Source organism: Monopterus albus, unplaced genomic scaffold, assembly GCF_001952655.1.
Source record: "Monopterus albus unplaced genomic scaffold, M_albus_1.0 scaffold55.1, whole genome shotgun sequence".
In the NCBI taxonomy this organism is placed as follows: domain Eukaryota; kingdom Metazoa; phylum Chordata; class Actinopteri; order Synbranchiformes; family Synbranchidae; genus Monopterus; species Monopterus albus.
Genome location: NW_018127935.1, coordinates 505,594 through 526,344, shown reverse-complemented (window position 1 = coordinate 526,344; position 20,751 = coordinate 505,594). Strand labels below are relative to the sequence as shown.

Genomic DNA, 20,751 nt, shown 5'->3' with positions numbered 1-20,751 from the left:
CAAGCTGGGGCTTTAATGGTTTACAGAGCTGATCCATTTTGCTGAATACAAATCCTGCGTTTGAGATTTGAAGTTATTGTTGAATTCTTTCCTTGAAAATAGATCTTTGGTGACTTGGGTCTGAAAGCCAGCTGCCCAGCAGTCCAGACCTTGTGAGTCACATTACATACACCTAATCCATTCTCATGCTCAGCAGAGCGTAAGCGGCCTTGACTGATGTCAGCAGAAGAGAGTCGAATATTGTTTGGTATTATTTGGTTTCCAGCTGAAAGCTTGTACACAAAGACAGACAAGAGGAAACTGTTAAAGGGCTTTTATTTGGGGCAGATGAAAACAATAATATAATATAAATAATATTCACAGACTTTTCCATATGAAAGCATTTGTATTTCATATCTCTCTGCCTTTAAAAACGATGGCAGGTAGAAAGTGATACATGCTGATGGTGGTGCATCTGTAAACAAACTAAAGAGCTTTTGGTTAGGAAGGTTTGTTTAATAAATCCAGTATAAAATACTTTGAAATAATAATGTATCTATTAAATATTGCACTTTAATCACCACATTTAAAACTTCCAAACCACACCCAGTAAAATAAGGTTGAGCACTGTCACTAATCCTATAATCTGAAGTAACAAATTGGTTTGTGTACAAAAGATGCTTAAAGAAATTTAAGATTATTCTGCCAGACATATAATAGTTTAACAAAGATTATATAATGTTAATTTCGAACCTTAATTCGTATTGTGCTCCATAGCCTCAAAGCGAAATTGAAATGCAAAATATGGAAAGTTTTTAAATGAATGGTGCCATTAGGATGTGAGAACAGATGTGCACACTGACATTTTTTAACACTGATTGTTTCACTTATGAAAAATGTCTCTGTGCTGTGTTCCCTGTTCTGGGCTCCTGTTACTGGTTTTAATTATCTGCTAGGAGCGTGACAGGAATGTGGCCAGGCAGCGTACAAATGGCCTGAGACCAGGTGTGGAAATTTTAACCGATGTTGCTGATTAACCTAAGGTTTCAAAACAGATAGAAACATGTCAAATCTTCTTGTTTATTCTAAACACATACAAATTAATAAATGCAAAAATCTGAGTTGTTCTTGAATGAATCATAAAGTCTTTTTTTCTGTTCTGGCAGACCTTGTTCCGGATTCTGTTTTGGTTTTGTGCCCCGTGTTTGTGCTGTTTTTGTGCACCAGTTCGGTGGATATCCTCAGAGCTACCGGAGCTCAGCACTGCTTGTTTTTCAGAACGTTGAGTCCTTTCTGGTTCTTGGTCTTAAACGCCATTACAAAGTGGTGGGGAGCAATTTTCCCCCTGCCCTCGTCGTCCACCTGGCCCATGAAGATGTAGTTCAGGCCTGGTGAGGTCACACAGAAAAAAACTGAATGCAGTGGTGGAACGGCAGAGACATTCAGGGAGGCCAACTATCAGAATCTCCACACCACAGGTCTGTATACACTGAGTTTATATGCATACACATAAACGCTTGTCTGACTGTTTGAACAGCGAGTTCTGCCGCTCACCTCACACCCTGGGGCAGGTCTCTATCGTCTAAGTGTGATGGCACAGCAGAGGAGGCACACTCAGAGCCATAGGTTATTCAAAACAGTCATTCAGGAAGTGTATACTGGTTGTCATCATTTAGATGATGACCAGTTCTCTGTAAACGTCAAAAATAAATTGAGACAATTTAACTCTACCAGCAACCGCACACTCACCTCTTTTGATAAATGGGCACTTCTTGCACAAGATAATGATCTTGGTACTCATGGTCTTTCCTGCCTGCTGGATGGCCAGATTGCCTTCTTTATACACGCTAATGATAGAGACAGTGGCATGCATACTTCCTCCTCTTATCACAGCTGTAACGACAGTTCCGGTGATCACTGTAGACACACGAAAAAGTGAAGAAAAATTTTTACTTGCACAATTACAGAATAAGTATAAACAGACATCCTTTCTCAATTATCACAAAGAGCGTGGGGTTCACACAATAATAAAACTGAGACAAGGATCCAGAGAAGTGGTTTCCCATCAGGATATGATTTAGAGACGTCGGGCTAATGTGTGTAATCCCAAGAATTTGAAGCAAATGTTTCAACATCAGAGATAAAACAGCCTGAAAATTACAGCTGGGGGTTTAACACAGAAACACCTGTAGTTGAAGGAATCTGCTTTTTTTATTGGCATCATCAATAATCTGAGAGAAATGTGAACAATGTGTGCTTACTGTGCAAAAATTCCCGTCTTTGAAGTGCAGCCTGTCTATAAAAGTGTCACGGTGAGCTCACTGCATAACCTCTCTACATTTCCTTTCAGGCTTTCCACACTCTCCTTATGGCCTTTTTATGGCTTGTTCATCCACCATTGAGCTGACAGCTACTTCTCAAATACCCAGAAAATGCAACATCAAGGATATCACTTAGTGTCATTTTTAGACTTTCAAAGCAGGTTATAGCCTGTGACAGAGCCAAGTTAAACGAATAAAGCTGATCAGGACACACAGATTGACCGACATTAACTGTGAATAGAGGCAAGTCGTCATTGGTTTTAGTCTCTTTATAGGGAGTGTTTAAAATGTTGTACAGAGGAAATGACCGGCCTTATCTTTCAAGTGTGTGGTTAAAAAGATTAGAGGTTTGAGATCAGAGTAGAAAGTTGCTATTCACTAGTTTTGTCCAGTATCGCTAAAAAAAAATAGTGCAATGAATGTGCAGGGTAAAGTAGTCATTTGATGTTTAGTCTGGTTGGCTCACCAGAAGTACAAAAAGTACAGTTGTGTTGGACTTCCTGACCGTGGAAGGAGAGACCTGATGTTTAGCAGTAGCCTGGTGAGTTGGAGGAATTCATATCTCATTCAGCACGAACAGGATGCTTTACACTGATGGTGCCAAGGATTTCACATACAGCCTGTTTTATTTCCTGACAGGAGTGAGGCTAGCCAGGGAGTTTTCTGTTTCACTGTTATTTTATCTGTTGCAACAGTTGCATAACCTAATCAGTGGTGGAAAGTAACTAAGTACATTTACTCGACTACTGTATTTAAGTGTAATTTTGTGGCATTTGTACTTTACTTGAATATTTTCATTTTGTTCTACACCATACTTTGACATCACTACATTTATATTGCACTTTTTACTCCACTACATGTATTTAATAACTTTAGTTACTAGTTACCTTTCAGAACCACATTAATACAAAAATTACAGTATTATCAAAAGACTTTATTGGTCTCTGGTGGAAGATTCACAAGCTATCCAGTAGCATGTAAAGTACTTTATGGTAGTTAAAACTAGCTCCCCCTTTACCAGCTGCAACATTAAATGTGATGAACACAATAGTGCATAAGCAATTACAGTTCAATAATATGATATTCATTCAATTTAAATGTGCCTTTCTGCATAACAAGTGCTTTTACTTTTAGTACTTTTAAGTATTTTTTGATGCAAATACTTTGCACTGTTACTTAGAGTAAGTTACATTTTGCATGCAGGCCTTTTACTTGTAGCAGAGTATTTTTACACTGTGGTATTGCTACTTTTACTTAAGGGATCAAAACACTTCGTCCACCACTGTAGCTAATGACAAATCACAGTGCATATACAGTAAATCAATACTGAGAGCCTTGTTGCTTAGACACACTATTTTAAGTCTGTTGTCTAGCTACTTCATTAAAATGGGATGTAAGTTATCGTTGCCCAACCCCGCCCACCACATCACACAGGCAACTTTTTCCACACGCACCACCCCATCGCTGGCTTTTCTTCAGTTGCGAATCCAAGCGAGCTCTTGGAAATGCCAATCTAACACATGTGGTAAACATCTTAGGGAGGAAAACATCAGAGAGTGGGAGAGCAGCAGCAAACATCAAGTCTGAATCAACACATTCATTTAACAACAGCTTACCCACAGTCAGAGGGTGAGAGTCTGTTTACACAAGAAGTAACTGTGTCCTACTGTTTGCACTCCTTCACTTGTTGACAGGCTACCAATGAAGTCTTTGAGATACACAATGAAAAATAAGCTGAGAAAAGACAGCGACATGATCAGGACTGCTTGTTAGGTGAGCTTTGGCTGCTGATGCTAATGTGAGCTCTGCTGATGTAAATGTCAGGACTACTGTACTGCTTAGGTTCTGACTGTTTAGACTTAGCATGTATGCAACAGGGGTTCAGTAATAACATGGGCAAAGCTGGAGCATAGCAACAATTGTTTCTGTGGTTTTAAATAAATTGCAATGATGTCCTTACCAAAATTGCTGGAGCAGTAATTGCTCTCGAGTGTTCTTCCTCTTTTACATTTCTGCTTGCACAAGGCGACGGAGTATTTCAGAGCTGCGGACACACACCAACACAGAAGGTTCAGTATCTGTAAATTAGCCTACCAGTGATTCAAGTATGTGAGTTATGGCTACATCTGCTTCTACTGGCGATTAAGCCTCAGAGAACATGTACAGTGTGAGTAAACAACGTAACGAGATGTGTGAATACCTGCTTTTAGCTTTAGTTATAGTAAAGAGTATATAACCATAAAGAACCAAGTGGAGAGAGAAAAAGCTGTGACTTCTAAACTCCAGAGAACGTGATGCAACAGTATGACAGAAGGGCAGGGAGGTGCCAAAATAACCTGGCTTGACTAAGGGAAAAAATAATGTGTGGGAATGCAAGTCTGAGTCTGAAAATGAGCTGTGATTACAGGTAAAAACGTGCCCACACTATAGGAACTTTACAGTTTACACAAGAGAATGTGGGTAAAACAGTTTTAGCATATGCTGTGTTTGAACATGTGCTGCTGTTGGCCACATCTATAGGCTTGCAGTCTCTGGTACTGTATGTTCTATTAACCCTTTGTACCGCAGAGAAGGATTCTTCACCACTTTTTGTAAATGTGTATAGATCCACTGTTTAGTTCAACTTTTTTGGTTAATTTACTGTGTTTAGGTATTTTATGTGACCAGAGCACTTATGTTAGATATTTATGCAGCTGTGATTCTGAACTAATGAATATAAGGACTGTAAATAACATTTTGAAGGAGTTAACTGCCACCACATTGTGTTCTTACTTAAGCAGTACACGTCACTTATTCAATTTCTTGCCCAGATCAGCTACTGGAGGCAGATTCCTGATCCCCTTCATATTTATAGCAAAAGATAAACCCCACATGTTAGGAAAAGAATCCAGTTATACAAAGCCAGTGTAGTCTCACAGCTACATCAACAAATACAGATGGTAGATGTAGATGCTCTTTAGGGGTTTTAGAGGATAAAGGTTGATACCTACGTATGGGCCTGGTGGTGACTGGCTCTGTGGTAGTGGTGGGTGGTACTGTGGTGGTGGAGAATTTCTTTGGTCTGAACTTGTAATGGCCAATGAAGCCATCTGCGGTTAAACTGAGATCTGACAGGAATTGGATTAGGAGCTGGTTCCTGTCAGAGAACACAGGCCTGCAAAGAACCAAGCAGACTGAGGATAAATGCAGGCAAAGCTGTTCTGGTAACAATCAAATATTCTGCATGACAGAATAACCTACGCTGGGGGGCTGTCTCCACAGTATTTGCCGATCCTCTTGGCATCATTTATTTCTGCCCCGTTGAAAATGGAGACATGGTCATAGCGGCAGTAGTTATCACGTTCCACATCAAACTTCTCGAACATTACTTCAATAATCTGCAGCAGGAGAAAAACTTGTTATAGACCATTTGATTAAACACCACTCTATTTGTGGGATGATGTTATCCACACCCATTGAGCTGTTTTAAAAACAGTATAGGTAACTTCATGAGACTTTTTTTAATTCAACCGCTAACATATATTTTTTGCAAAATCTAATGTTAAACCTAATAATTCAGTGACATAATTAATTATTGTGTCACCGTTGTAACAGTTAATGGTTTAACAGTGTGTTTATCTAAAGGTCTATGGTCACTTTCTATTGGCTATTTACATATAATTCCTTCTTTTATCGAGAAATATGAAGATAAAACATTTTGAACATTCTAACCTGGTTCTTTGGTGCCACTATATGCCAGGAGCAGGTGACACCAGCTGGGTAGTCCTTCTCAGGCCAGTTAGGTGTTTTAAAAGTCCCAGAGGGCTTCTCCAATCTGCCTCCGCAGTACTGGTCCCCTGTGGAGGAACAGCTTGGTTAATCTTGGATGGTTATCAGGAATAATGTGCAAAATATCACTATGCTTTCTTAAAGGAAATGATCCAGATCTTATTTGCCATCTATTTAAAGGCAGGAATTAACCATTCTTCTATTTTAACAGAGGGTCTCATCGTCTTCATTTTCAGTATGAGCTCCCTAGAAAGCAAGTCACTTGGTAGTCCTATGCAGTGAGCACTTTAACAAGCTGGTTAGACTTTCAAACAATCTCTTAAAGACATGTTTTCTTTGTAATATGCACTTAGAGTGAAGTTTTCTTTCCAGCAAGCCTAAAGAAGAAGTACAATTTAGTACAGTCACAGAAATAGACACTTAACAAATGGAGGACGTTGGGCTGTGCAGTTCTGAGCTCAGACAGTAATGCCAATGTCTCTCTGCTACCATCCACTGTTTAATAGACATTGTTGTTTATGGCTCTCAGTTCTTTACAGAGAAACCACAAAAAGAGCGGATCAGGCTTTGCAACTCTGCAGAGAGAAAAAAGTTCAATCAGCTGATAAAAAATACTTTTCTGACCTGTGCTTTCTGGTGAAGTGCTCAAAAAACAGTGTGAGAAATTCCACATCAGACTGTGATGTTACTCTCTTTTTGTCCACACGCTGAAACCTTAATACCATAGCCTCATATCTCTAAGGTGAGTCACAGATGTATGCCAAAGCTGAGCTCTTCTTAAGGATTTCATGAAGCGACTCATGTTAAACAGCCTTGTTAATTTGCTTTTTTAAAAGCAATGATCTTCTGCCCAAACTTACACACCCCCAGGCCACCTGGTTCTCCATATCACATGCTTGGGTACTGGCAAGATATTCCTTACACAGCCGCTACTCCTGCAGCCCTGGCACCTACAGTATATGTAAGACATTAACATGAAACACGCCAAGAACCTTCTCCCTGCTTCTTCTTATGTGTTTCCCTACCTCTCTCATGTGGGTGAGCAGCAGAGAACGCAGCCAGGAAGCCACTCCCAGCTGTGTTGGCATCAGACAGCATCTGCAGGAGCATCTTGTTGCCTGTAGAAACCAGGGCTCCTGGCTTGAACGTCCCACAGAAACGTCCAAGTCTTTGCCCATTGACATGGCCGCTGTAAACATCCACATAGTCATAGCGGCACAGGTTGTCACTCTCCAAATCAATAAAGTGGAATGACAGGACCACCACCTTTCCCTCTGGCACCTGGGTCAGAATTTACAGAAGGCTTTAAGAGTCAATTTCACATGACTGATATTAACTATTGAGTTATCTAGCAGCAATTTTGCATATAGTTGCTTAAATAATGGTTTCAAGATAAGATTACTTTTACCAAACATACTTACAGTATGTGGACCAGGATATAAACTGCTCCAGCTACACTACTGGATTCACTGTTGTGATAAAGCCAGTCAACACAAGCTGCCTAAAACCAACTGTGAGTGTGGGTAAGTGTTTTTATAAGTAATGAGCTTGTTGGTTGGTGAAAGAGTTGTATTGTCTACTATTATATTGTGCAGCCATGGGGTGTGTTGAGACTATGACATTTGACTCACTGTGATTCTCCACACACATTTGGTATTTGGAGGATAAACTCCTGGGTACCCCTGGCTCCCGATTACTCCAGACTCTCCTGTGATGTTCCCACCGCATGTGAAGGTTGGTCTGAGGGGGGGAAAGCATGGTTTCTATTTTCCCAATATTAAAATGTTGTTGTGTTAAAACAATAAACATTAACAAACATTAACAACAGCCCGCGATTGATTTCATTCCTCGCCAGTGCGCCTAATGTCCTGAAGCAGCCCAGGCTGCAGAATGTTCCTCTAAATAAACTCCAGTTTACTGGCGCTGCTTTTCCGCAGGCTACATTGGATTCCTGACTCCTTTGTCGCCCTTAAAACTTTCAAATAAATTGAAAAAAATTAAATAAATGTGTACCTCTGCTGAGACTGCGCACATACATCTGTCAAGAATAGTAGACTCCATGCGCAAAATATACCGCACGTACTCCACATTGTTGGGTTAACGGAGCAGGCAGCGCGCCTGTTTTCGCCCCGTGGCATAAATGGCATTGTGCTCAGCAGCTCAAACTGCGGGGTAAGGACCCAGGAGTTCCTGCAGGGAGTTCCAGTAACTGCAAGCTGGAGCAGCTGAATATAGCGTTTGTTCCCCTTGGCAGGAGGGAGGGACAGACTACTGTTAAGCCCCCACCTCCACAAATAAAATAACCTATTAAGGGCGCATTAAAAAGTGTATTGTCATTAAAGTAAAAGGGGAGAATAACAACAACAACAATAACTTTATTTTTCAAAGTGCTTCACAACAGCAAAAAGCATATAACTCCTCATATTTAAAACACAAGCACATGTGTACATATTCAAAACCCATAAATACACATAGGCTTATAGCCTACATACGCAAAGGCTACATAGAATATGTTTTAAGACTAAGATATTCTCATCGTATCCCTCAAATTTGCTTGTTTAGTTGATACTAGATAGCATTTGTAATGAAAGAGTTTGTGAGAGATTCAAAACAAATAGGCTTCAAGAGGTTTGGAGCCCACTGTATAGCCTATAGGTCTACCAGTCAAAAGTTTGGACAGGCTTTCAGTTGGTATCTTTGTTTCCATTATTTTAAATGATGGGTATCTTACCTGCTATGAAATAACACGGTCAATAAAGGTAAACAAAACAATAGGCGTTGTTTTTAACCTTTGGTTTGATAACGGGTTTGCACGCTCTTTGCTTTATGCTGAGCACTTGCCTGCAATTCCTTCACGCTGTGATCCAACTAATCTAAAACCGTCTCAGTTGAGTAGGCTAAATATGGGTGGTTATGGGGGCCAGGTTATCTGAAAATTATGTAAAATAGCTGCGGGCTGCAGGTTGTCGGAACACCATGTGCGGATGACAGGGGCTAGATAGGCTCACTAGACTGGGTAGGAGAGCAAGAGCACCACCTGGTGGACTATATAAATGTAGTATGAGCAAGAAGCCAGCCTACTTAGTACACATTTCATTATAGCACATAGTCTATTTATTGTTGCCATTTTTCTGTCTTCGGTGAAAGTACTGGCTACCGAGCACTTGTCTTCAGTGCAAAACCAAAATAAATCTATTTAGCCTCTGTGGCATAACTTTAACACGAAAACAAATTAAATAAATGGTTTTTGATTATGTAAAACGAGATTTAGTTTTGTCTCTCAGAATTAACGCAAGTTTCAAACACGGTCCCGGTTGGGGTTTCATTTTCACGTATACAAACAGTGGCAGAGAAAACAAGTTCAACCATCACTGAATCGGAGATTGACTTTTTCGCCTGGGGTTTCACAATTGCCGCTAACTTGTAATCCACGATCGATTTGTTTCAGTCACACAAAAGATGGCGGACCGAGCGCCTGGTGGCTCTCAAAAATCTAGCGCTAAGGTGATGGTGGATTTACTGTTCGAAATTGCATTAGCTATGTCATTTCCATTGTAATGAAAATAACGTAAATAATAGTACTGCTGAAAACCGTGACTATTTACATACATGTAGCCTGCCGCAGACAGGAGTTACGAGTTTGCGCCACGGTAGCAGCTAGCTAGCTACCAACACGCTAAAGCTAACCTTTAGCTCTCCGGCAACACTGGCTAATTTAGCTAAGCTAGGCTAACGATTACCCACCACAATACTAGTCTAGGCAGTTGACAAAAAGAGAGTATTATACGCATATCTAATCAACAGATGCTAACATTGCTAGTCTTCAGAATTGCACGGCATTGTATTTCATTGTTTAAGTTAACGTTACCTAACGCATTCATTCGGTGGCACTGCAGCCGATACCGACTAGTTAGGCCTCTAGCTATTTTTCATCTTTTCTAGCAGCTTCTTGATATCTGGTTTCAACTAAATAGAAAATCTACACTAAATGCAACTTACAGAACGACAAAGTTTTGGACAGTGATCACAAACTACGAGTGGACACAACCCACTCTAACGTTATGCTTACTGTGAGATGGTGGTGTTACAGCAATGAGCACTTATCAAAGGTCGACGTAACTGTCACTCTTTAGTAAGGAACACAAATAATAATTATAAACACAGTGTAATTTGTACCCCGTCAATGATTTATGTTGTTTTTTTTAGTATGAAGTACCCATTAAGTCAACAAAGCCTTGTTTACATTGACAGGCGCTGCTTGAGAGTAAACTGAAGTCTTTCAGCATAGGAAAAATGGCAGTGGCAAAGAGGACACTTAGTAAGAAGGAACAAGATGAGATAAAGAAAAAAGTAAGTGTGGTCTTCTATTTGAAGAATATCTAAAATGTACATTATAAAGTGTCATTTGAAGTTTATTTACATGTACCTACTTTGATACTGGTATCTGTGTTCAGGAGGATGAGAGGGCAGCAGCAGAGATCTATGAGGAGTTTCTAGCTGCTTTTGAAGGAGGAGGGGAGGGTAAAGTCAAGGCCTTTGTCCGTGGCGGTATTGCAAATGCAACAAAAGGTTTTACAGCTTTTATTTTATGCTTTTCTGAAATAAAAGCAAAATAATTATGTAATTGGAGTGACATTTAGAGTAAAATTGTTCTTACTTGTTTCAGAGGAAGCAGCTGCTGATGACAAGAAAGGAAAGTTGTACAAGCCCAAGTCACGTTTTGAGACCCAAACAAAAAGCATCTTGCCTTTAGAAACACCACCACAGTTTTTAGCATTAGACAAAAGACATGTAAGTACTGTCACAGACAAGTAGCACCTCTTGCTGCTGCTGTAGTAAATCACTATAATAAGTAGCATTTTTACTGTGCTGATATTACTTCCACAAATATATTTCAGCCTTTGAAGAAAAGTAATGAAAAGGAAAAGAAGAAAAGCAACTTGGAGCTCTTCAAAGAAGAACTTAAACAGTAAGTTTCAACACATAAATCTGTTAAACATTTTAATTGTTTAGGGTGGTGGCAACCAGCAGTTCATAGAGGTTATGGTGTGGAATATTGTGATAATAATAAATTCTAAGGTTTAAATAATTTTAACATAGGTTGTACTGAATTGTAACATATTGTTCTTGCTTCTTTTTTTTTTTTTGCAGAATACAGGAGGAAAGGGATGAAAGACACAAGATGAAAGGACGTGTTAGTCGTTTTGAACCCCTCTCAGGCATAGATGGGCGACGTTCATGTAAGTGTCCTTACTGTCCATGACCGGGTTCCGTGCAGTAACTTGGCCTGAAATGGGCCTGTCCACACTCCTTACGCAACTCCCCCACCCCCTTTGACTACTTTTATCCTGAAACAAAATTTATACTGCTTTTCTTTCTTTTAGCGGATGGTTCTTCAAGAAGAAACCGTCCGTCCAGTGGTAATTTTGACTTAATATCGTGGCCGTGAATATCTTCATCTTGCTAAGAAAATATATTGTCTTGTCACACAGCTGTAGGAGATTGTTTCCTCTTCTCTGTCTCTGCAGTTTTAGATGATTGCGCGCCAGGTTCCCATGATGTTGGAGACCCATCCACTACTAACTTGTATCTTGGAAACATCAATCCGCAGGTGAATTTCTGTCTAATGAAGTATGAAGTGGAGAAGCGAGACACTGATTGACATACCTTTGCTGTGAGCAGGGGGACTTAATTTGAGCCTTTGCTTCATTAAGTAACTTTCATAAGTTGAACAGTAAAGATACGTGGGCTCAGAGGATTCAGATTAAATAAGCAAATTCAACCGTGAATTCAGTTTGGATAACTACATTTATTTTTTTCATTTACAGACAGTAGTGTATTGAAAAACAAAGCAGCATAGAACCCTGTCTCCATTTTAATAGCCAGTTCTGTCCGTAACTTGCACTGTCTAAGGCTGTGCTAGTGTCTTGCAGTATTTTTAAGTATCCTGGTTGCCATGCGGTTTCTTTTTTGGGTAGGGGTGTTGTCACCTCTATGGATTCTTACAAATTTGCACCTCTGATGTTTGTTGTAGATGAATGAGGAGATGTTGTGTCAAGAGTTTGGCCGATATGGCCCACTGGCCAGTGTGAAGATCATGTGGCCAAGGACAGACGAGGAGAGGGCTCGGGAGAGGAACTGTGGCTTTGTGGCTTTTATGAACAGGAGGGATGCTGAACGAGCACTCAAGAATCTAAATGGTACAAAGCAGTGGTTCCTAATTTAGCATAAATAAATTAGACACATATTGCTCTTTCTAGCCTTTGAATACATATATATACTTTCTTCCATTACAGGAAAGATGATAATGAACTTTGAAATGAAATTAGGATGGGGCAAAGGTGTGCCCATCCCACCCCATCCCATCTACATCCCTCCTTCCATGATGGAGCACACACTTCCCCCGCCTCCCTCTGGTCTTCCCTTTAATGCACAGCCCCGGGAGAGACTAAAGAACCCCAGTGCTCCCCTGCTTCCTCCACCTAAAAACAAGGAAGAGTTTGAGAAGGTAACTCAACATGTCAACCTAGGATTTTCTCATGGGTTATGGCACTGTTTTGTTAATTCTGCTGGTAAGATGTTAGCTTTTATAATGAGCAGTTAGTACAGGTTTTAATCCTAGTTTCTGTAAGTGATAGATTTAGTTTTTTGAATGATTTAATCTAGTTGCACTGTATATCAAAGTGTGGGTATAATGACATGTTAGCGTGTGGCAAATAGTGGTAGAGGTGTTTTTAGTTAATGAAGTGTTGGGGTGTTTGTCCTTTAGTGAAGCTGACAGCAGTAAAGCAAAGTTGTTGTCTTTTTGCACTTTTAAATGCATTTAAAAAAATTTTACCTGTTGCCTTTTTAACAATACTCACATTCTATGTTTATTATCTGATGTGACTTCACATACAGACTCTGTCGCAAGCCATAGTCAAAGTGGTTATCCCAACAGAAAGGTACATGTTTTTCTTTTTTAAAATTGGTATACAAATTAAAAAAAACATCCCATAATGAAGCTTAAGTTTGAAGCTCAAGTTTGATCAGTTGATCACTGCATGCTACAGAGGGCTGGTCAGTGTGGGTGAGCAATGGTTGAGGCAAACATATTAGTACATACAAGAGTGACTGCGAGTTTGGAGTTTGTTTTCTACCTTGCTTTTTCATATCCCACCATCATTCATATTTTATTTTTATTTTTTTACATATGTAGCAAAACATCATTATAGAGCTTATTTACTATGCTGTTTAGAACCAAAGATATTGACATTATTTCATCACAGCTCTACTCCATATATGAGTGATTACTTGTGTTGCTCAGCTTTAGTACCATAGTACCCTGCCACATACATAAACTAATAACTGTAGATCTGTAGTCTGTGAAAACCTGCTCTCTGACAATTGCTCACTCAGACCGTCAACCCTCTTGGCCTCTGTCACTCTATTGGGAGCTCAGTAAATCTGGCCCCTGCCAATATATCTAAACCTGCCAGCATTAGTCTATATATGACCTTTGACATTGGCCTTGGTGAGCAGCACAAGTTGAACTGTCTGCAGCAGCGAGGGACCTGAAAAGCGTCATGGGATGGATTGGGAAAGTATACTGAATTTTACCCTGCCATTGGTACGATCGGCTCCAATATAAGTAAATGTGATCTGTGTTGTCAAATAAAAGACATCCTTTGTCTTGTTGACCACTTTAGGCTATTTATTTGCAACCTACACCATGTTTTCCCTGAAAATTGTCACAGAAGAACTCTAGTGATCCCATTTGCACTATGTTTAGTCATTACCAGCTCTACCTATTTGGCTTGTTCATATATTGTTTTGGTTCTTTCTCACTTCACGTTAGTCGGGATGAGTAGGAATTGAAAGGCACTGCACTGACAAATATTTCAGCTAATAGTGTCTTGTTAATGTTTTGCTCCAACCTTTCCAACTTCTTCAGCATCAGTTGTTCCCCCATATTGTGAAATTTGAATCTAGGAAGAGTTCAAAGGAAGGGTCAAGGCAGTGCAGTTAGTGTAATTAAAACCTGATGCACTGTAGCTCGAAACACAGACATGAATGTAATGACAAGCCTTTTAAGAATTTACACAGTTTACATATAAAAACTAGTCACCTGATTTGTTAGGTTTTTTTTTTAATTGTTCATTAGTATCAGTTGTGGTTTTACACATTTTGGCAGCAATTATTCATTGATGCTCTACAGGCCTACATAGGCCATAATCACTATTAGACTGAATTTTTGCCTGGTCTAGTGGCACTCTGACTCTTGCCTCTATTAACATATGCATCGCCTCATCACTACTCACTATTCAGTTATAGCCTTCTGTATGTGACAGCTGCAGCTTTCCTGTGTGAAACATGAATTTGAAGCTTGTCTTTGGCAAGGCGGCTGTTCAGAGTGTCAAACCACCAAGCAAAAATTCATTTTTAATAGGCAGGCAGTTTGTAGTGTTCAAAAGTCGGGTCAGTCTGAATCTGTTTGCTTTAACTGTGTTTTTCTTGTAGGAATTTGCTCTCTCTCATCCACCGAATGATTGAGTTTGTGGTGCGTGAAGGCCCAATGTTTGAAGCCATGATCATGAACAGAGAAATCAACAATCCCATGTACAGGTCAGTACAGTTGCACATCAGAAATACATCTAATGCTGTTATTCTAGTGGTTAGGAGCCTGTGCAGAGTTCAGTTTTCCCCCCTTTCTCTTCCAGATTTCTATTTGAGAACCAGAGCCCAGCACATGTGTACTACCGGTGGAAGCTCTATTCCATACTACAGGTTTGATTTCTGTTTAAAATTTTCAGTGTTATCAAGCATGTTGGGGAAAAAAGCTTAAAAGGCCAGTGCTTTTCTCTGTTTACTTTTCACAAGTCCCATACACAGACTAAAACCAGCAATGGATTCCCTGTAGGTACCATAAATAGGCCTCACTCAAATCACCAATAAAAGGAAGGGTGCAATACCAAGACCTGCTTCGAACACCAAAATATAATGTAGGGATCGCTGTGTAATATTCAGATCAGTCTCAAAAATGACTAACCACAAATTTGGGGTTTTAATTAAAATTACAAAATGAAAAATATATTAAAATAGTGGTTAAAAGCCGTCCCTGGTAGGCTAGTGGTTAAGGCGCAGCGCTCTCGCTGCTGCGGCCTGGGTTGGAATCAGGGTTGCGTCAGGAAGGGCATCCGGTGTAAAACACGTGCCAAATGTCAACATGCGAGTCGTCAGTGTGACGATTCACGGTGGCGACCCCTAAATGGGAAAAGCTGAAAGTGACTTTATTAAAATAGTGGTTAAAGTGCCCATGGCTCATTTTGTTTCCAGCCATTTAATGTTTAATCTTAGGTACCTCTAGATTAGCTTTGCATCCCTCATAACGCCAAATAGTCTGTAATTTTTTTCAGCATCATAAAACCAAAGAGCCTGTCCCTAAAAACTAGAGAATAGTTCATGAACACGCACAGGTCCTGCTGCCAGTGTTGTGTTGCAAGTGGACAGCGCAAGGAACCGCGACAGCATTAATTAATTTGAATTTCTCCTCCATAGGTATGTAAACAATGGTAGTATATGTACCGATGAAAAGAGATGTGTAACACTCTAAACAAAGCAGATAATTGAGAAACCCCGTATTTCAACTGGTATAATGCAGACATAGCAACTTCTTCAGCCTTACAGCAATTCTGTCTGACGTTACAGAAACAAGGCATTAACAGACATGCAACATGTTGTTTTTTTTTTTAAACTTACCATTAAAGCCCGCCAAGTAGTGGAAATATCACTCCCTTTGAAGTAGCTCCAAGGTCGGTAAATCCAGCCGGTGGTTGCTGAGTTTTCCCCCACACAACCACATAAAATCTTTAAGTAGTGAAATTAATTCTATAAGTAAAAAAAAATAATAAGGAAAAGCTTGCCATGGACTCTTTAAATGTAGTTATATTACAACCAGATTTACACCAGTGCAATGATAATGCAGTGAAGGTAATTTTACAAACATTGATGGCATAGGCTGTCTTCAAATAATAGTGAAAGCCACAATAACACTTTCCATTAAAATATAACAAGGTTCATTATACACTGACAGTATCAACCGTACACCTAACACTATTCGAGTATAACAGACACAAGTCAACTTAGCAATATGAATGTGTGTGAGCGGACTGAGGACAGGTTTCTTCGAGGTTTTAGTGTAAAAGCGGTAGTCATTCACAGTGTCAACTTTGGATTATAGTTCTTCAAGAAACAGACAGTGTGACGTTTTGAGAAAAACAAACAGAAAATCACCGGCCTTATCCTTTAATGTCCTGGATCACAGGCTCGTTGGTTTTGTTTTGATACCAACTGTTAATTATTACGTTGTCAGGGTGAAGCACCAGGAAAATGGCGAACAGATGACTTCAGAATGTTTAAAAATGGCTCTTTGTGGCGTCCGCCTCCACTTAATCCATACCTCCATGGTCCTTATGATGATGGTGAGGAAGAGGAGGAAGAGGAGGAGGCCAGCAAGAAAGGCTGTTTGAAAGAAGAGTAAGACCATTTTCTTATATCGGCTTAAATTATGTTACAAGTTTGGACACACTTTCCCACTGAATTCAATAGGAAAATGTGTCCAAACCTTTGACTGGTAAGCTATAGTCAGACTTCATAAGTGCAGTTTGTTAAGCAATAATTAGAATTCTGACTTAATTGTCCTTCATCTCTGCAGGGAGCGAGACAAGCTAGAGGAGATGCTGCGTGGTTTGACTCCCAGGAGGGGAGACATAGCAGAAGCCATGCTGTTTTGTCTCAGCCATGCTGAAGCTGCTGAAGAGATTGTGGAGTGTATCACAGAGTCCCTTTCCATCCTCAAGACCCCTCTCCCCAAGAAGGCAAGGAATAACCCTGTTCTTCTGCTAGGAACAGAACCAGTAACTTCTGTGGTAGATGAGCACCTGAAGAAACTCTTGTATAAAATTAACATTTTCTTTTTTTTATATTTCAGATTGCACGGTTATATCTAGTTTCGGATGTGCTGTACAACTCTTCTGCCAAGGTAGCCAATGCATCATACTACAGAAAATAGTAAGTTGTGCAATTTAATATATTACACAACACTGTCAATTTACAATTGTATACTAAGTTCAGTTTTGAGTCAACACTATGCTCTTACCTTTTTCCCAATAGCTTTGAAACAAAGCTCTGCCAGATTTTCTCAGACCTCAATGCAACATATAAAACGATACAGGGCCACCTTCAGTGTGAGAACTTTAAGGTACCAAATGTCCAAATCCTCCTCAGTGAACTAAGCATTGAAGAATTTCACTTTGTCACTCATACCTTGTCTTCTGCTTTGTGGCAGCAACGAGTAATGTCATGTTTCCGGGCTTGGGAGGACTGGGCTGTATATCCAGACCCCTTCCTTATCAAGCTGCAGAACATATTCCTGGGCTTAGTCAATCTCTCTTTAGAGAAGGAGCCTGTTGCCATTGTTGTTGAGGTAAATAATGTAATATGATTCACAACTGTAATACTTTCAAATTTATCTTAAAATAATTTGGCTTTCAAACGTACTAGCTTTTATTTTTATTTATTTATTTTTGGTCCAGGCTGAGCCAGCAGAAGATATTGACGGGGCTCCGATAGAGGAGTACGTAGATGGCACTCCGCTGGAGGATGTGGATGGGGTGCCAATTGATGCAGGGCCCATTGACGGGGCTCCTATTGACGGAGCCCCCCTGGACGACCTAGATGGTGTTCCGATCAAGCCAATGGAAGAAGACATAGATGGAATACCTTGTGAGTAGTGCAGAAATTTGCATGGCTGGTTGTTAGTGATGATCTCAGTCCAAATGTTTTGTGCAGTGGCTCAGTTTTGTTGTTTTTCTGTTTCCTTTTACTAGTGGATCAGTCCAAGGAGGCAGCCTTCAAGATAGCACCCTCAAAATGGGAAGCAGTGGATGAGTCTGAGTTAGAAGCTCAAGGTGAAACCTTATGTTGAAAAATAATCAGTTGTAATATTTGGACATTGTGCATATTTTTGTACATAAATTGTAGCATAATAGTCACACGTTAAAGTATATTTTATTTCTCTGGGTGATTTTTAATTGCTTTTCCCCCTCAGCTGTGACAACCTCAAAATGGGAGATATTTGAGCAGCCAGAAGAAACAAAAAAGTGAGTTTGGTCTTTTTTTCTATGCATGTTCTCCTTTAAGGATAATAGTGTGTACTGTTACACTGCAAACACCTCAGTCCACCCTTAATCTTTATAAACTGTTTTAAACTCTGAAGGGATGAGGGGGACAGTGATGACGATGACAGGAGCCCCTGCTCAGATGATAATCAGAGCTACTCCAACCCCATCAGAGATGACTCAGATATTAAGACCAAGATGTCCGAAATGAATGAGGAGAAACGCACCAAGCTCAGAGAGATAGAGGTACTTTATTGATATCACAGAAGTCCATATATCATTTACCGACATGTCATATTTATGTTGCTTTGTATTCATTGTTTTGACTATTTTTATTTATTTGGAATTATTTGTCCAGGTTAAAGTCATGAAGTTCCAGGATGAGCTGGAGTCTGGGAAAAGGCCAAAGAAACCTGGCCAGAGTATTCAGGAGCAGGTGGAGCACTACAGGGACAAACTATTACAAAAGGTATTCAATAAGCTCTGCAATTTGTACCACAAATTTTTAAATAGAGGAACTGAAATTCAAAATTGGTATAATCTATCGTGTACCTTCACTGTAGGAAAAAGAAAAGGAGAAACTGGAACGGGAGAAAGAGAAGGAGAAAACTGAGGCAAAGCTGAAAGACTTGAAGAAGGAAAAAGAGAAGGAGGACACACCGACCCGGAAAGAAAGGTGAGATATTATTTTGCAGGTTGCAGTCAGTCAGTAAAGGTGTAGTTCTAGTAATTCAAAGTGTGCATCATAAAACATGGGGCTTGTTTAATTGCCTATCAAATAAATATTTATCTTGTCTGGTTGATAGGAAGCGGCGTCACAGTGGGTCACCTAGCCCCACACGAAGTAGCACCCGACGAGGTCGGTCATCCTCCCCTCGGTCAGAGCGCTCGGAAAGATCTGAACGCTCCGACCGATCATACCCTAAAGACACATCTTCCCGCTCCTCCCATAAAGACTCCCCTCGATCCAGCAGCAAAAAGTCCTCCAAGAGGTAAGGTGATCTGTCAGCTGCATCTTCAAATGTCATTAGGGTGATGCTGGTCTGTGTACTTGACAACCAGTGGGTTTTCGTTTTGTTTCCCAACTGTCATTTACAAGTATGGAAACAAAACAGATCTTTTTGTTTTAATAATAAAGCATAGAACATGGTTATCTGATTTTGTTTGATAAGTTTATAAATGGAAATCGGTAATTAAAGTAGCCTATGTGCATTCGATTTCAGATCTGTTGAACTGAGGTGTAGGACAGAGGCCACAGCAGAACAGACAGTTTGGGGTTCGATTCACAGTCAGGGTGCGGTCGATAGCCAGCGTGAGCCCTTAACAAGGAGCTGCCTTGCATCAAACCAAATGCCCCCTTTTCTGTAACTAAGCTATGTTAACTAATAGCAGAAATGTTCTAAAGTCTTTAACCAGTTAATGTATGTGAGGAAACAGAAACCAGTAAAAGTTCTAAACATGTTCCTGTACAGCAGGTGGATAGCTCAGTTAACACCATTGACTGTGGTACGGCAGGTCGGGGTTCAGTTCCCTGTCAAGTGTTGAGAACACGGAGAAAGGTCTTTATCTACTCGCTTTTTTTCCGTTTCAAAATGAAAACCCACTGGCCACCAAGTACACAGAGCTACAGTATGTCTTAGTTTGTAACCCTACGTTCTACCATACAGTGCCCAAGCTCTTCACTAGTATCATGTCTGTCCCACTAGATCTCCCTCATCACCTCGTACACCCAAACGATCCAGGAGGACGCGCTCCAGGACGCCCAAGAAGTCAGCCAAGAAGTCCCGCTCCAAATCAAGGTCTCCTCACCGGTCTCACAAAAAATCAAAGAAGAGCAAACACTGACTTGTCTATTCCTTTTACCTCCAAACCAGCTTTTTCCTCCTGCTCCCCAGTTTCTTCTCTTTTCTGTCTCAAGTTGTATAAAAAGAGTGACTGACTGGTTTGGCAGCTGAAGACCTCTGTCCAAATGTTAATGTATAGACAATAAAGAAAGGAGGGTGTTGCATGGGTTGCAGTTGGGTGTATCAAATGGATAGGGCCATTGCTGTTTTATACTGTACAAAAAAATAATGTGCTTGTGAGTCCTAAATTCCCACCACCTCCAAATGGAATTCATCCATGTGGTAGCCCACACCCATACAGTGTGTGATGACAATAGTCTTATATTCATGCTGTCATTTTCTGTTTTTATAGTTCCTAATAAACAAGTGTCATTTTTAACCAAATATAATGTGGTGACGTTCTGAAAATTTTAGTTATTCCTTTAAAAATTAAATATAAATTTCCAAAATGTTGGCCCTGAAATTTATGATTGTTACTCACAGTCCAAATCAGCATAATAGAGCAGTGTTTCCCCTGCCATTACAGGTGCTGGTCATATAATTAGAATATCATCAAAAAGTGAAACTTGTATATTATATTCATTCATTCATTACACACAGACTATATTTCAAATGTTTATTTCTTTTAATTGTGATGATTATAACTGACAACTAAAGAAAACCCCAAATTCGGTATCTCAG

At 40.0% G+C, this 20,751-nt stretch overlaps 2 protein-coding genes across 4 annotated transcripts; one reads left to right on the top strand and one right to left on the bottom strand.

The window, feature by feature from the left end:
* Window positions 1–88: 88 nt before the first annotated feature.
* Window positions 89–8,253, bottom strand: pcolce2b (procollagen C-endopeptidase enhancer 2b). The gene is made up of 9 exons (XM_020602276.1): window positions 8,082–8,253; window positions 7,700–7,808; window positions 7,094–7,349; window positions 6,012–6,136; window positions 5,541–5,677; window positions 5,291–5,454; window positions 4,261–4,344; window positions 1,729–1,896; window positions 89–1,367 (listed from the first exon to the last, which is right to left on the bottom strand). The coding sequence occupies exons 1-9, from the start codon at window positions 8,213–8,215 to the stop codon at window positions 1,237–1,239; spliced, it is 1,308 nt and encodes a 435-aa protein (XP_020457932.1). The 5' UTR covers window positions 8,216–8,253; the 3' UTR covers window positions 89–1,236.
* Window positions 8,254–9,462: 1,209 nt separating this feature from the next.
* u2surp (U2 snRNP-associated SURP domain containing) lies at window positions 9,463–20,142 on the top strand. Of its 3 annotated transcripts, none has more exons than XM_020602272.1 (26): window positions 9,463–9,572; window positions 10,320–10,418; window positions 10,523–10,637; window positions 10,735–10,859; window positions 10,967–11,037; window positions 11,220–11,308; window positions 11,453–11,488; window positions 11,597–11,679; window positions 12,103–12,268; window positions 12,365–12,576; window positions 12,969–13,012; window positions 14,568–14,672; window positions 14,768–14,834; window positions 16,420–16,583; window positions 16,762–16,924; window positions 17,038–17,117; window positions 17,220–17,307; window positions 17,395–17,532; window positions 17,642–17,831; window positions 17,936–18,016; window positions 18,157–18,208; window positions 18,325–18,472; window positions 18,585–18,695; window positions 18,790–18,902; window positions 19,033–19,218; window positions 19,933–20,142. In XM_020602272.1, exons 1-26 carry the CDS (start codon window positions 9,528–9,530, stop codon window positions 20,069–20,071), a joined length of 2,910 nt encoding a protein of 969 aa, XP_020457928.1. In that variant the 5' UTR covers window positions 9,463–9,527; the 3' UTR covers window positions 20,072–20,142. The 3 variants fall into 3 exon arrangements, with proteins under 3 accessions (XP_020457928.1, XP_020457929.1, XP_020457930.1); XM_020602274.1 differs by lacking the exon at window positions 9,463–9,572 and adding an exon at window positions 10,090–10,200; XM_020602273.1 differs by lacking the exon at window positions 11,453–11,488.
* The last annotated feature ends 609 nt before the right edge of the window (window positions 20,143–20,751 follow it).